We start from the raw sequence: 14,914 nt of genomic DNA, 5'->3' as shown, positions 1-14,914 counted from the left end.
TCCTTTCACTTCATCCAAAACCAAATCCTGCTCTTTCCGCCCCACATAATCTGCCAATTATACAGGGTGATTATAAAAGGACTTGAAAGGATTTATGATAGATGGGTTTCTTCCTGTGGGGTTTCATTAAGGGTAAGGTTTATGTTCCGCCTCTACCAGACAATCTTACTTAATGACCTCCGAAATCGGATCACATTCGGATCGCTGCGATTGCACCTGATATTCTGGTACGAGTGTGGCAAGAAATCGATTATCGGTGGGATGTATGTCGCATTACCAACGGCTGTCACATCGAACCAAAATAACACCCACACCTTAAACTTGAAGTGTTTTGTAACAAAATGACATCTTTCTCAATTCGGTAAGTAATTTTAATAAATATTTATGTGCTTTCAGAGTTGATAATCACCCTTTTATATTTTTATATTAGTAATAGAAATAGGAAAAAATCAAAAAGTATAATCACAATATTATATACAGAGTGAGTAATAAATTATGTATGTCATATGTATGGGAACCCTTCAATAAATTGGAGACTGTAGTAGATATAATACGGTAACTTTCAGGATACGCTTTTGGTCAAATACTTCACATTTTGACGCACAACTGAATTTCAACCCTTCATAAGGGGTGACTTGAGGGTTGTAACTCGAATATTTTAAATGTAAACACCCATTGTGTGGTACATCATTTTAAAGGCCTTTATAAAACAAGAAAGATCGCATCAGTAAAAATGTTCTATGATACTTGTATCCAAATTGGCGACTGATTGAAGCTTTAGTTTTTAATGAAATAATTGATAAATTTCAATCAGCCGCCATTTCGGATACAAGTATCATAGAACATTTTTATTGAAGTCATCTTTCTTGTTTTAAAAAGGCCTTGATAATGGTGTACCACACAATGGGTGTTCAAATTTAAAATATTCGAGTTACAACCCCTCATTTCTTTCAAATCTTAATCAACCGCCATTTTGGATAAAAGTATCATAGAACATTTTTATCTATGCCATATTTCTTGTTTTATAAAGGCCTTTAAAATGATGTACCACACAATGGGTGTTTAAATTTAAAATATTCGAGTTACAACCTCTGAGTCACCCCCTTATGAGGGGTTTAAATTATGTTACACGTCAAAAGGTAAGTATTTTTTTGTCAAATAACTCATCCTGAAAGTTACAGTATTATATAATCTACAGCAGTCTCCAACTTATTGTAGGGTTCCCATACAATTTCATAATGAGAATTCATTCTAATGACGTGTTTTCCAATTTCAGGTTCCGAACACCCTGACGTGGAATATTCAAAACCTATAGAATCAACAATATAATATAACAATGCTTCATTCCCAAACGGAATTAATAACAATACTTCGGAAATGAAAGGTTTACACACCAAAAACTATTTCACTAATTAAAAGAAACTTATCATATTAATGACTAGCAGGTAACCCGTGCTTCGCAAGGGTATATTTTAAAACTTTACAAACTGAAAACTTGACGTTATAAAATATTGGAAAATTGAAAATAGGCCTATAACCATCCTCGGTTAATAAAGAATCTTTATGCAAAATTTCAAGTCAATCAGTTCATTAGTTCAGACGTGATGATGCGTCAAACATAATTTCCCTATCCCGTTACGTGTAGGCTAAAAGCCAGTTCTTTCCATTATTATAGTATAGATGGATGATTTATCAGTATCTTTGAATGAGAATAACTTTTGAATGGTTCGAGTTGAATTTAAAATGGCGGACAAAAATTTTGATGCGACAGAAAATCAGTTAGGCTATTTTCATCCGAGTAGAAAAATCATACCTATCTTTTAATTTCCCTTTAAAAGAAATGTTCAGCTGTTTCCATACAACTGGAAGCATGACAAATTGAAAACTTTACGTAATGAAATCTCGAAGTAGGCTATTAAAAATAGGTTAGATTTTGAATGAAAAAGACTAAGAAATTGTCAAAAAACCACTGATTTATTGATAATTAGAAAGACCGGTTTCGGTTATTACCGAAACCGGTCTTTCTAATTATCAATAAATCAGTGGTTTTTTGACAATTTCTTAGTCTTTTTCATTCAATATGAATAATTACCACAATATCAACTTCTCAACTACACAAAAAGTGATCCTAGGTTAGTCCTATATTAATTATTAAACGAGCAATTTCTGTGTGTATGTTTATATGTGTATGTCACCGGATCTCGAAAACGGCTCTAACAATTCTCACGAAATTTGGAACATAGTAGGTTTATAATATGAAAAGTCAATTGCACTAGGTCTCATCCCTGGGAAAACTCGCTAAAGGACATTAATTATTCCTTGAAAAAGCAGCTGATAATTTCCAAGGGTTTTTAACACTGTTAAAAATATAAAATATGTATCATCCCAGAGTTTCCATAGTAGGCAGAAACAGGCTTCAAACGCCGAATAAGACCACATAGCTTTCTTATATCACCATAGAAAGTAATGAGTCGATTTGGACATTTCAACTGTACTCATAAATGGCATGATAAATACATGCCATTCAATTCACAGGAAAAATTCAACCAAAGAATGAGCTGTCTCAAATGTTGTTGATATTTTTAGTACTGTGCAAAGAAAGTATTTTAAAAAATAACAAATAGGCCTTCTTTACCATTGCAAACATTTTAATTCATATGTTTTTGCTATAAAGCATCACTTATATACGACTTGTGCTTTGGAAGAATGATAATAGATGGGTTCCGAACCACCTTTCAAGCTTCTGACACGTGAAAACCAACGTCTGTTCTAGGTTTAGGAACAAGCAAAACTGCGTAGAAAAGGATAAGGGATGGACAAGTTCAGTTGCAGAGACAGAAATGCCTTTATTAACTTCACCAAATAATATAAAAATTCAACGCATATAATAGTTCTGGTTCATAACACTGAACCAATGTCAATCAGAGAAAAGTTTTACAACATTATTGTAATGAGAAACAAAAATATTACATTGGTGAGTAATTTCATCTAGCTATATTATATTATATATGATAAATTCGGCCGTGGTCCTTTTCGAAATGTATTATTTGGTACGGGAATTCTATTCTAGGATGAATAATCATGAAACATAAAATAACTTGAAACAGAAAATCGATGGTGATGTAGTGAGTATGTGAGTTCGTTTACGCTCAAAGATGTATGATGTATTGCCTGATGGGATGATGTATCAATAGAAACTGAATGGTATGAGAGTTATCAGGTCAGTCATTGTGCAGTTAATAAAATATCGAATTTATGACTAATTAATATGAAATCAGACTAAATGATATGAAAACAATTAATAAAATAATATCTTTCACACTAAAATATTTCACCAAAAAAAAAAACTTTTTTAACTGATGGGTTTTCCATTTTTATCTAGATAATGTCCCATTTAAAAAGAATCTTTGTTATCAACTTGATGTTAGGAAATTCATCGTGAATTCAATTTCAACAAAATCTGGCAACAAAACTAAGATATAATTGAAATATATTATTTGGGATTTTGGTAGCAATCGAAATGGCATAGTGATTCTATTTATCATCTAGATTCAGAATTTGATCAATAACAAGGAAGAGTCTTCACGTTCTGTTCTGGTAAATGATTTTTTGTGAACATCAAATTTCAAAATTCGGTAGGCTACATGAGGTATAATAAGTTATTTTTTTATGGCGAAGCTTTCTTTACAAATATAGTTTTATTTCTGAGGACTCACAAAGCCTACCTCATGGATAATTTGCTTATTAATAGACTTCAGTATTGTTAGATATATTCTGAGTATTCCTGACAATGAAACTCAAAGACTGAACTATTATTAAACATGAATCGAAAATGCTTGAGCTTCTCAATTGAATTGTATTCAATTTACTTCGTTAGCAGTACCTAATATCTTTTCAAGAACCTAGAAAAATGTAAAGTCACATTGATCACCAAATTATCCAGAACGATAGACTTGAGATGTGAGAGTAGAAAATTGCCAAATTTACTTGGAATTCCAGCATTTTTGGAAATTGACCTGAATTTAGAAGTGTAGAGAGGTTGTAAATCCGGTATTACCAAAAATATAATAATCACAAAAATAAAAGTATGCAATTTACCATACAGAAGTTACTAACAAAGAAATTTCAGTGGATATGTTAATTACGGCCTGAACTGTGGGTGGGACGTTTACAATGACAAAAACAGTAAAAAAGAAGCCTAGATTCAAGTGAGCCAGGAGGTAGTCTGTGATCTCCGTAACATTTCAAAGTACCTCTTGGTGCAAGGAAGTAAAGTTTCAATATATAATTCAATGTTTGCAATTTTTGAATGAAAGGCATAAAATTGAAGGTTTAAGACAAATTATTTACAGGTAGAATGTTGTAGGGTTACTACATGTTACTTTGAGACATGGTAATGAGAGAACAATATCAAATAAATAATAATAATGTAACAATAACTGTTTCTTCAATCGGTAATATGTTAAATAAATAACGATCTCTAATAATAAATATCATGATCGGCTAGTGGTAAAGTGCTTAACATATAGAACACTATACTGAAACTTATTGGATGACGAAGTACCTATATATTCATATATTCACGCCATTCTCTAACAGTGAACATAATATTGGTGATGATGAACTTAATATTATTCAAACTGGTAATCTTTCACCGTCAAGAATAATAGAATTATTAAAGCATTAATACGAACGGAGTGTCTATATCGTATAATATAGAAACTAATACACAGTAGCACAAGTATACATGTAGTTTACGGTTGTAGAGCTAATATAAACACGAATTGATGAACTTGTGTATTGTGGAAGCTGAAGAAAGCGCAGTTTATTATACGATTACTTCTACTTGAACAATACACATATTTTATCAATTGGCGTGTAATATGCTTCAGATCACAGAGAACTCTTTCAAGAATTGATTTTGCACACGAAGTAAAATAGAAGAATCACATTAAATTTGGCAGAGAACTACTATTTTTTGTCTACAATTTCAGAGTGGTTGTTATCGTCAGTCGAGATAATCACTAAATAGAAGTCGAGAGGCATTTATAAGAAAACTCATTGATGAACGATTTGAAAATTAAATAAGGTAATGAGTTACGAATACTTATTTATATAATATGTAGTATTTCTAAGCTAAGTCTGACTTGAGAGTAACCAAAAATACAGTGCGTGTGACTACACACAGTACACACACACGAACTAAACATAGAACTGTAGTAGGCTATTACTGGACACAGCACGAGTTCTTGTGTCCGTTCTTCATCTTCAGCCTCGATTTCGGCCTGTATGCCGAAAGGAATGCCAACTGCTTAGAGTTGATTGCTCCACGCCTTTTCCTGCAACAAAAATTAAATCATATTCAGTTAAATTCCTATAACAGAAAAAACATTACTTTTAATAGAATTTGAGAAACTCATTGATTGCTCCAACAGCTTTGAAAAAGAAGAGGCCTAGTGTCAATCTCGATAGTCTGGTTACGCTTAATAATGCTATTTCCAGAAGTCTTACTTATTTTATAGTCCAGTCAACGAATGGTTTGGGAGACAATTTTTGACACCGCAGATCTGTCAAGGAGAGTTAGGAGGTATACATATCAAAAGTCCCACCCCTACCCCCTGTCCTAAGATTGTGGGGTGGTTCAGCGCAAGAATAGTAAATAATTAATCAACTATTTATTCATAAAGTAAGTAGCTATATACTATCCTTGGGTTCAACGTACCCATTTTTTGGTTTCTCGCATATATCTCGAAAACTTTGCGTTATAAGAACATGACTATTCAGAACAAAATTGAAACATACACAATTTCCTACAACATTTATCTGACAACTTTTTCCATATCTTCTACAGTTTTCGAAATATCCGCAATCTAATTTTTTTGAAAAAAACACGTTTGCCTCCAATTTGATCTTATACATTTTCAACGATAGCCTATAAGAAAAAATCCATGCTATTGAAGATATCACAAACCTCCACTGAACAAAGCTTGTAGAAAATTTATCAAGCTTCGTTTTTGTCTAGTTAGTCATGTCAGTGGAGCGCATTAAGATGTGAGTAAACAAAAGATGAAAAAATACAACTTTTTAACCTAGCTCATCCCTTTAGCACAAGAGGATGGGTAAAGTTGACTCACCAGCCTCACCACCTCCTTACTACTCCCCAACAAAGCTGCTAAATCCAAAATTGTGTTCCAATCGTACTCTCCAATTTCCTTTGTCAATTGATCTATTGTTGCAGAGCTGAAGATTTCACACTCAATACTCAAACTGCTTCAAAAGTTGTAGGGAAATGAGTAAAATAATGGAATTGTACATAAAATTGAAGAAAATGCTCTATAAGCTCATAATAAGTATGGATTTTTTCATACATCGTTAAAAAAATATAAGGTCAGATAGAGCAAAACATTGACGGCAAAAGTGTGTTTTTTTTTAATGTCACACCTTAAAGTGCGGATACCTCGAAACACGTAAAATATATATTACTAGCAGGTAACCCGTGCTTCGCAAGGGTCTATTTTAAAACTTGACAAACTGAAAACTTGACGTAATGAAATCTAGAAGAATTGAAAATAGGCCTATAAGAATCCTCGGTTGATTAAGAATTCATATGCAACATCTCAAGTAAATTAGTCCATTAGCTCAGACGTGATGATGCGTCTAACATAATTTTCCTATCCTTCACACGTGTATACGTGTTTGAGCCAGTTCTATACTATAATAAAGGAAATGAATGAGAATAAATTTTGAAAGATTTGAGATATCGATGTGCGGTTTTCACCATACCTTTCCTCTGTAAATCCTGTATCGGAATCATGTATCATCATATACACACCTTTCAATTAGAAAAAAAGAAGTTGGAATCAAAATGGCGGAAAAAATTTGGGTGCGACAGAAAACCTGTTTTTATTATTCGAAAAGGATCCCCAATCATACCTATCTTCTAGCAAGAATCTATATGCAAAATTTCAAGTTAATCAGTCTAGTAGTTCAGACGTGATGATGCGTCTAACATAGTTTTTTATACTTCACACGTATATACGTGCATAATCCAGTTCTTTCCTTTATTATAGTATAGAAGAGGATAGATGGATGGATGTTTATTGTTATTCTACTAAAAGATACAAGTTACAAGATACAAAGACTTTGAGAAGGCTTTTGATAAAATCAACACAGCAGCTGTAATACAGACACTTGAAGACCTGGGAATAAGCAATAAGTACTTGGAAATATTCAGATTCATCTACGGAAATATGAAAAGTGAGTTCAGCTTGAGAGGAAAAAGTAGAGTGATGCAAGTGAATAGAGGCTTGAGACAGGGAGATATACCATCAGCTAAAATATTTAACGCAGTCTTAGAAAAATCTCTAATGAAGTTGCAATGGCAAGAGAGAGGCATCAATATCAACGGTGTGAAATTAAATGCCTTGAAATTTGCTGATGATATTGTTATAGTTGGAAATGATACGGAGGAGGTATGCGGTATGTTGAAAGATATGATTGAAGTAACAAAAAAGATTGGAATGAAAGTAAATTTTGATAAATCGAAAGTAATGACATATAACAGTGATGAAAATGATAGAGTATTGGTGACTGAGGACGGAAGGATAGAGAAAGTAGATCATTTCATTCACCTCGGTCAGAAAATAGGGAGAGAAGGTCAATGGGGAGAAGTTACCAGAAGAGTAGCAATAGGATGGGCAATGTTCAAAAAGTACAGCTGTTATTCAGATCCAAGATATCAATGGAAAATAAGAAAAAGCTGCTACAAACGTGTATCCTACCAGCAATTTTGTACGGCTGCGAAACCTGGACTATAACTGAAAAAATAATTAAGAAACTTAGAATTACCGTGAGGTCGATGGAAAGAGTAATGATAGGAGTGACAAGAAAAGACAGGAAAACAAAATTATGGATTAGAAATGAAACAAAAATTGAAGATGTAGGCAAGATGATAATAGAGAGAAAATGGAATTGGGCTGGACATATCGCACGGACAACGGACGAAAGATGGACGAAAAGAATACTGGAATGGTACCCACGTAATTTGAGAAGAAGTAGAGGAAGGCCTTCGTATGGATGGGATGAAGAGTTCAGAAAAGTATGCGGCGGAGCGAAGTGGCAGAGAGTTGCAAGAGAGAGAAAGGAGTGGGAGAGAATGAAGAATGTATACAAGGAAGTATGGCTGTACAAGGATTGACACACTCGCTTTGGTTGAAAATTTATTTTTATATGGACTTAAAATTGATGTACTCAACAATATCCTATCACAAAAGGATATTCCCCAGCAGCTGCTGATTATTGCTTAATACTGTAATTAATTTTATAATGTTATATAATTGTATTTGAAATTTTGTAATGAACCTGAACAAAGCAATAAAAGGGATATTTATTTATTTACTAAAAGATGGAATAAGTTGAATAGTTTCCTTTTCAGAGGGAGTTTTGACAACCCACAAAACTCATTTTTCATTTGAAGATATTACGAAAAGTATGCACCTTTTTGAAATGTTTGATACACATCAAATCATATACTTCTGTTAAGCTAGGAGCAAATTGAGAATGAGACACTTGAGATTTGAAATGTGAGGTGAGGTGACGTAGCAGGAAAACACTTTACAGGTTGTTTCTGAAATAGGCCGACCAACTTTGTGAGTGGTTCTCTTGCATCAAAATTGAGAAAACGTACCAGTAAACATTGATTCTAAAATGCTTTGACGAAAGATTGTACATTTTCCTTTATTTTATAAATTTGTATCTGCCTCATGAATCGTGAGAGTACTAAAATGATATAATCATCTGAGGAGTCTAATAAACTAATTAGAAGTATGTAAATTCAATTATTGTTGTGATAATAGGGGAAAAATATACCAAAACACGTAATTTAGGCGTTCTTCAGACGTGTTAGCAGGGCAGGAAGCTCTCCGTTTGACTGATTGAGATGGCGTTTGGGAATCAGCTGATAATCAGCCAATGTCCTGCCCTGCCAACTCGTATGGAAAACGCCTCATGTGGCTTGGCGATAAGTATGTCAGCTACATCCCTTTTTAATTTTAAAATTACGGGTTTTGGTATATTTTTCCCCTATTATCACAACAATAATTGAATTTACATACCTCTAATTAGTTTATTAGACTCCTCAGATGATTTTATCATTTTAGTACTCTCACGATTCATGAGGCAGATACAAATTTATAAAATAAAGGAAAATGTACAATCTTTCGTCAAAGCATTTTAGAATCCATGTTTACTGGTACGTTTTCTCAATTTTGATGCAAGAGAACCACTCACAAAGTTGGTCGGCCTATTTCAGAAACAACCTGTAAAGTGTTTTCCTGCTACGTCACCTCACCTCACATTTCAAATCTCAAGTGTCTCATTCTCAATTTGCTCCTAGCTTAACAGAAGTATATGATTTGATGTGTATCAAACATTTCAATGGACGTGACTTGATGTAATATTTTGTGAGACCAAACAAGAATTTGATTCAACCGATCCTACCTACTTAGCATTGCGTTGATACGGGTTGAAACTGATCCCGCTCGATGCAACACATTCTAATAATTTGTCAGCGTGGAACCGTCATGTCGTATGTTTCAATATTGCTAGCCACTTGTGCATAGTCTGCATTTCCATGTTAAGGAGTGCTTTACCATGACAGTCGGAGAAAGAAGGAATATCATTGGTTGTTATGAGTGTTCACATATCAACAGGAAGTTCGCGAACAAAAACGATCCACTTGAAACACAGACGAACTAATTGTTTCTACCTTTTGCTGACTGTTCATTCAAGGTCTATCAAACCAGTGCTATTTCGTAAACCATCACTTTTGTGAATCGTTTCAACGTGAAGAAGTGTGGACTATAGTTAGTTCACCAACAAAAGAGCTCCGGCTGACATTTGAAAATGATAGTCAACAATTAAAACCAGGGCTCTTCTCATGGTGAAACTACTCTAAAAGAACAGACAGACGAGTTTCTTATCTATCAAAGATTCCATAAACAAATCTCTATTAAAGAATAAATCTCTCTATATTCAAATTTAGGAAGCCATTTTCGCATAACCTCAGAATTTAGATGTAATTTGGTTCTGTTCAGGTTATTCTAACATTAATTAGTGTTATACAGTAATAGATATAATAATAATAATACTGAGGATGATACCCACATAAGCTCTTAGGCTTGTGCGTGGGTAATGGGTGAGAGGGATGATGATGAGAGATAACTAATTTTTAGGTAGTCGGGACCGACGATTTATCGTTTCCTCCGAAAGACTGGTTTTAAACTACTTGATTTAAACAATATCTCATAAAAAGCACAACAGGCTTTAACACAAAACTATTAGTTTTCTAATTTAGAATAGAAATATTAAGATTTTAATAGACATAGTCGAATTTCAGCCATAAGTTTGTATCTTTTCGAAGGTGTTTGATTTTTGGCTGAATGTTTTTAAAATTCAAATATTTCTGTCAGGTCGATTGTGAACACTTTCTTCAAGAACCAATGGTATTATTCTACTCACAGACTTCTTATTTGTTATCCTTCTGTATTTTAGATTGCAATGTTTAACTAGTGTGAAGCCATTATAATAGCACTCACTTCCTGATCATCTCGACAGCGTCCTCGTACTTCATGCCGAGCTCGATGAGAGCGAGTGCAACCAAGACCGGCGCCCTCCCCAGCCCCGCCACGCAGTGCACTGCCACGCATGCGTCTGGACTTTCCTTGAAGCGGATCTTCAGCAGCTCGAACCACTCTTCAATCACCTGCAATCATCGACACGCAAAATAGAACACAAAATACAGCAAATGATGGAAAAGTCACGAGTCACAAAGTCGGTCCACTCAAGTCCGCAATCATCAATAATTGCAATTCAAAAGAGAATAAATTCAATTTATTTATCCAAGCAGCACAATAGGAAACAACAAAATATAGATGTATAAAATATATAGGCCTATATATTATACAAAAAATATATATAGTCACGAGATAAAGCTCGGTCCCCATAAGGCAGCTGCAATTTCAAGCTTTTTCTCGAGATAGAACTACAGTATATATAATCTTGTTTACAACTTTGCTTATCTGATATAGTCAACAGTCGACTCTCTATTCATTATACCTCTGAAAAACCAAGTTCTCTAGGAAACTAATTTTGTCAATTACATTTACGAATTTTCATCTCCATGTAACACATTACCCTCTACAGAATTTCCCATGATTATCAATTAACGTTATATATTTCTTAAATTGTAGTAATAGATGTCCAAATATAGGTTATTTAATGATAAATTGAAACAAGAAACTAACCAACTCAACAAATTCACTTCTGATAGTCAAACCTCTTTATAACGAATCTGTAAATAACTATGTCCTTTACATAACGAATTTTGTCTCATTTAAAGATTTTTACAGGGTTTTTACCTCCATGAAAAGAATTCCTCTCCACATCCATGGTATTCTGGGTTGAGGAAACTGTATAATCAATAATCAAAATGGGATTTATGTAATAATATTTATTGTAATATCTTCAAGATTTAATGATCAATCTTGAATGTCAAAAGATGCTATCAAAAGTTCAAAACATAAAAGGCAGTTACAAATATTGTTACTGAGTACACAAACAGTTATACTAAGGCTCATCTCACACTTACGCGACTCAAGTCGAGAAGAGACTCGACTCTAATCGAGAGCATGTGTTTTCAAATGGTGACAGTCGCGGAGACTAGAATCGGCTGGTCTGAGTGTCATCATTTGGAAACACATGCTCTCGACTAGAGTCGAGTCTCTTCTCGACCTGAGTCGCGTGAATGTGAGTTGAGCCTAAAACTTTCCTATTCTAGATTGAGAACAATTGGTTCATAATAAATGATGCAATGTGAATATTGACTTTATAAATACTAGAGTAGGAAGTAAAACTACTCAATATTAAAACTTCAAATACTGTGGAAGATTCTCAAGTAAATATTCACTTCAGCTTTGTTGATTTCATTATGTTTTCATTACTCGAACCAATCGAATAAATAGAAATGGACGAAAACTATGATTAAGTCAAATTACCTCCAACATAGTGTCCTCCCAATAGAGTACCAACCAATATACTAGTGGCAGAATATCTAAAGTACTATCTAGAGTTATTTAACCCATAGTACTATATTATCTGTTATCTTCAGCGAACTGTAGCGATAAACCAAGAAAATGTCAAGCCATTGTTTATTAAAAATTATTCAAGTACAAGGTATTTTTTTATAAATACTGGAGCCAGGTTTCATGGCATAGGCTGCCTGCACATCATCAGCTGTGGTTAAGACAGTTGAATTGAATAGTCAGAGAACAAAATGTGGAAAGAACTCACATCGCTTGGTGGAGAAGTACCGTCGTCATAGGCGAGATCCTTGACTGAAATGCCTTCCGTTCTCAGCTCCTCAATCTTGTAGGTGGGCTCACACACTCTCACCACATCCTTCACGTTATGCTTCTTCAACTCCTGCCAAATAAAACAACAACACACATTAAATCGATGTATATTTCTACAGAAAGCAGAGAGTAAAAAGGGTGGGATATTTTATATCCTTGTAAATATTTCACAAGTTACAACTACAGCATTTATTTTTGTACAGCCTAATGTGAGAGATGGTCAGATAAAAATACAATAAAAGCAATCAAAACAATCAAAATAATTGTGATGTCATCTACCGTGAAACAAAATTATTTGATCATTGATGTCACTAAAAGTTGATGAATAGCTTAAACTAAGATTAACTGCAGGAAAATGCTGCATTGTATCTGTGACTTACATCATTTGATGTAGAATCTCCAATACACTTGGGCTAAATCTGTGTACATTGAAAATTATTTACAGATATTCCTGTGCACATTAAATGGAGTAGTCGAAAAGTAACTGAACAGTTTATAATTTGAATTGTTAGGATTACATCACTTGAGTATGCTACCGTGTTTGGAAAATACGGTACGTGAAATTGTGGAATTATACATTGAAGAGAATTTGATGCTAAATGTGCTCAAAATCAGCATCGTTTTTTCCATCAATTTCTAAAAAGTTATAAGAGCAAAAAATTAAAGGCAAACACGTTTTTTTCCACATCACATCTTCAAGACCGGATATCTTGTAAAATATAGAAGATAGAAAAGATGTGAGATTAATATTGTGGGAAATAATGTAAGCTTTAACTTTGTATACGAAATGTCCGTAAGACGCATAGTTTTTGTGATACATGCTAAAAAAAAGATATATTTGAACCACTTCCACTCCTTAAGCACAGGGGGTAGGGGTGGGGACTTTTGATTTGTTTACCTCCAAAAAGTGTCTTCCAAACTTTCCCCTCTATAGTTACCCTTTTATGAGCATTCATTGCCTCGACTAATCATACAATGAAGCATTTTTGAATTTTCTGTCAACAAGAGTTTTCTGTGAGTAGTTTAGTGAGCGATGTGAACTTCTCCATCATAAACAAATCTTTCAAAACCAGATAATTCATTCAGATTATATGCTTAATAAGTAGTACTCACCAGAATATAGCTCTGAATATTTTGGTCGGTCGGCCTGTCAGTGATGAGGAACTTCATGTTTTTGTACTCGATCTCGCAGGGAGGGGGGCGAATGTCCTTCTGCCTCATCGTGTCTGCCATACACTGTACCAACTACTTTAGCAAATATCCTCCTCGCTCACTCTCTCTCTCTCACTCAACTACAACAATTAACACGGCGGTCAATCAGCTGTGTTTTTGTCTACCTTCTTAAAATCAAAATGCCTTCGTTTCTCACTGCTTTGAACGTTTTATCTACTCTCACGATATATATATATATTTGTATTCAATTAATATATTTTACATAAACGTATAAATAAAATACTTTTTTGTAAAAAAATATATAGTTTAGTTATTTTTTTCGTAAATCTTCCGCGTCTCACACCACCAAACTCAGATCTATGTTGTTCTGCTCAGAACGTTGTTGGATTTATGTATAAAAACTAGTTGTAGTTGATTCAGAGTTGTTGTTGCTTGTATTTAGAATAGTATGTAGAAAATACACGTGGTAAAGGTTTTGTAAAAAAATAAAAATAAGAACGGTATAAAAACGATGATGAGGATGACTATACGAAGACAACAGATGGAGCCAGCTTACTCACTCACTTTTGTTTGCAGTAGTATAAATTTAGAAGTCAGTTCGTCTTACAATATGTATGTATATACAGTAAGTTGTTGTCGGATTTGTAAATTTGTATATAAACGACGACGAAGACGTGAAGATAGTAGCAGTCGATTTGTGATGGATTTATATTTATATTATTATATATCTAGGTATATATAATAATTGAGGTTACCGGCAACCTAGATGAACACAGACACTAAATGTACAGTCAGTCTATTTGGGTTGTATGATGTGGTGGTGGTGGTGGTGGTAGTTTGTATAGTCGTAATGACTAAAAATCTAAAATTTGAAATTGGCGCCTAATCTTGTTGGTTGACAGCTCGCACCGATAGAGTGGCCACTCTGAGAGACCCGGAAACAAAACACTCCCTAAATGACTCCTCCCGCGCACTAGGTCCTTCCGCACTCTCGCTCCTTGTCCCTCACACAACTGATAGCGAATCCTCCCTCGACTCTCTCTTTTCAGCCCATTAAAGACACGGGGCAGAGTTTTCTTCCCGTGCACTCGCCAGACGTGACTCCGCGATCGGCGCGATTGATTGCAAACTGCTGTTGTGCGACGAAGAGAACACAAGACAAGCGGCGCTGCTCCCTCGCTCTCTCTCTATTTGTGCTGGGCCTGGCAGTATTCGGCGCTATCCAAATGGAACTCCATCAATGTCCTACACGTCGCTCCGAACAACTGCAACACAAACACATGCACATTCATTTATTACAACAAATATATCAGATAGGGGTAAATGAAAAG

General features: G+C 34.4%; 2 protein-coding genes across 4 annotated transcripts in view; one reads left to right on the top strand and one right to left on the bottom strand.

Annotated features, from left to right (window-relative positions):
• The window catches only part of LOC111048964 (major facilitator superfamily domain-containing protein 6-A-like), a 66,929-nt gene extending 65,358 nt beyond the window's left edge, over nucleotides 1–1,571 (top strand). The window contains exon 11 of the mRNA XM_039433283.1: nucleotides 1,277–1,571. Within this exon, the coding sequence (XP_039289217.1) occupies nucleotides 1,277–1,329 (53 nt within the window). The 3' untranslated portion in view covers nucleotides 1,330–1,571. The remainder of the gene's footprint in view (nucleotides 1–1,276) is intronic.
• Nucleotides 1,572–2,821: 1,250 nt separating this feature from the next.
• LOC111048966 (protein tyrosine phosphatase type IVA 1) overlaps nucleotides 2,822–14,914 on the bottom strand; it is a 40,529-nt gene continuing 28,436 nt past the window's right edge. For all 3 annotated transcript variants that reach the window (XM_022334949.2, XM_022334950.2, XM_039438061.1), the window contains exons 2-5: nucleotides 13,524–14,848; nucleotides 12,349–12,480; nucleotides 10,596–10,762; nucleotides 2,822–5,339 (exon numbers count right to left, since the gene is read on the bottom strand). In XM_022334949.2, coding sequence (XP_022190641.1) covers nucleotides 5,228–5,339; nucleotides 10,596–10,762; nucleotides 12,349–12,480; nucleotides 13,524–13,643 — 531 coding nt within the window. In that variant the 5' untranslated portion in view covers nucleotides 13,644–14,848 and the 3' untranslated portion in view covers nucleotides 2,822–5,227. The remainder of the gene's footprint in view (nucleotides 5,340–10,595; nucleotides 10,763–12,348; nucleotides 12,481–13,523; nucleotides 14,849–14,914) is intronic.

The sequence above is a fragment of the Nilaparvata lugens genome, chromosome 1 (genome assembly GCF_014356525.2).
Source record: "Nilaparvata lugens isolate BPH chromosome 1, ASM1435652v1, whole genome shotgun sequence".
Lineage (NCBI taxonomy): Eukaryota > Metazoa > Arthropoda > Insecta > Hemiptera > Delphacidae > Nilaparvata > Nilaparvata lugens.
The sequence above is the reverse complement of the archived record's forward strand: the minus strand, read 5'-3'. Positions and strand labels throughout refer to the sequence as shown.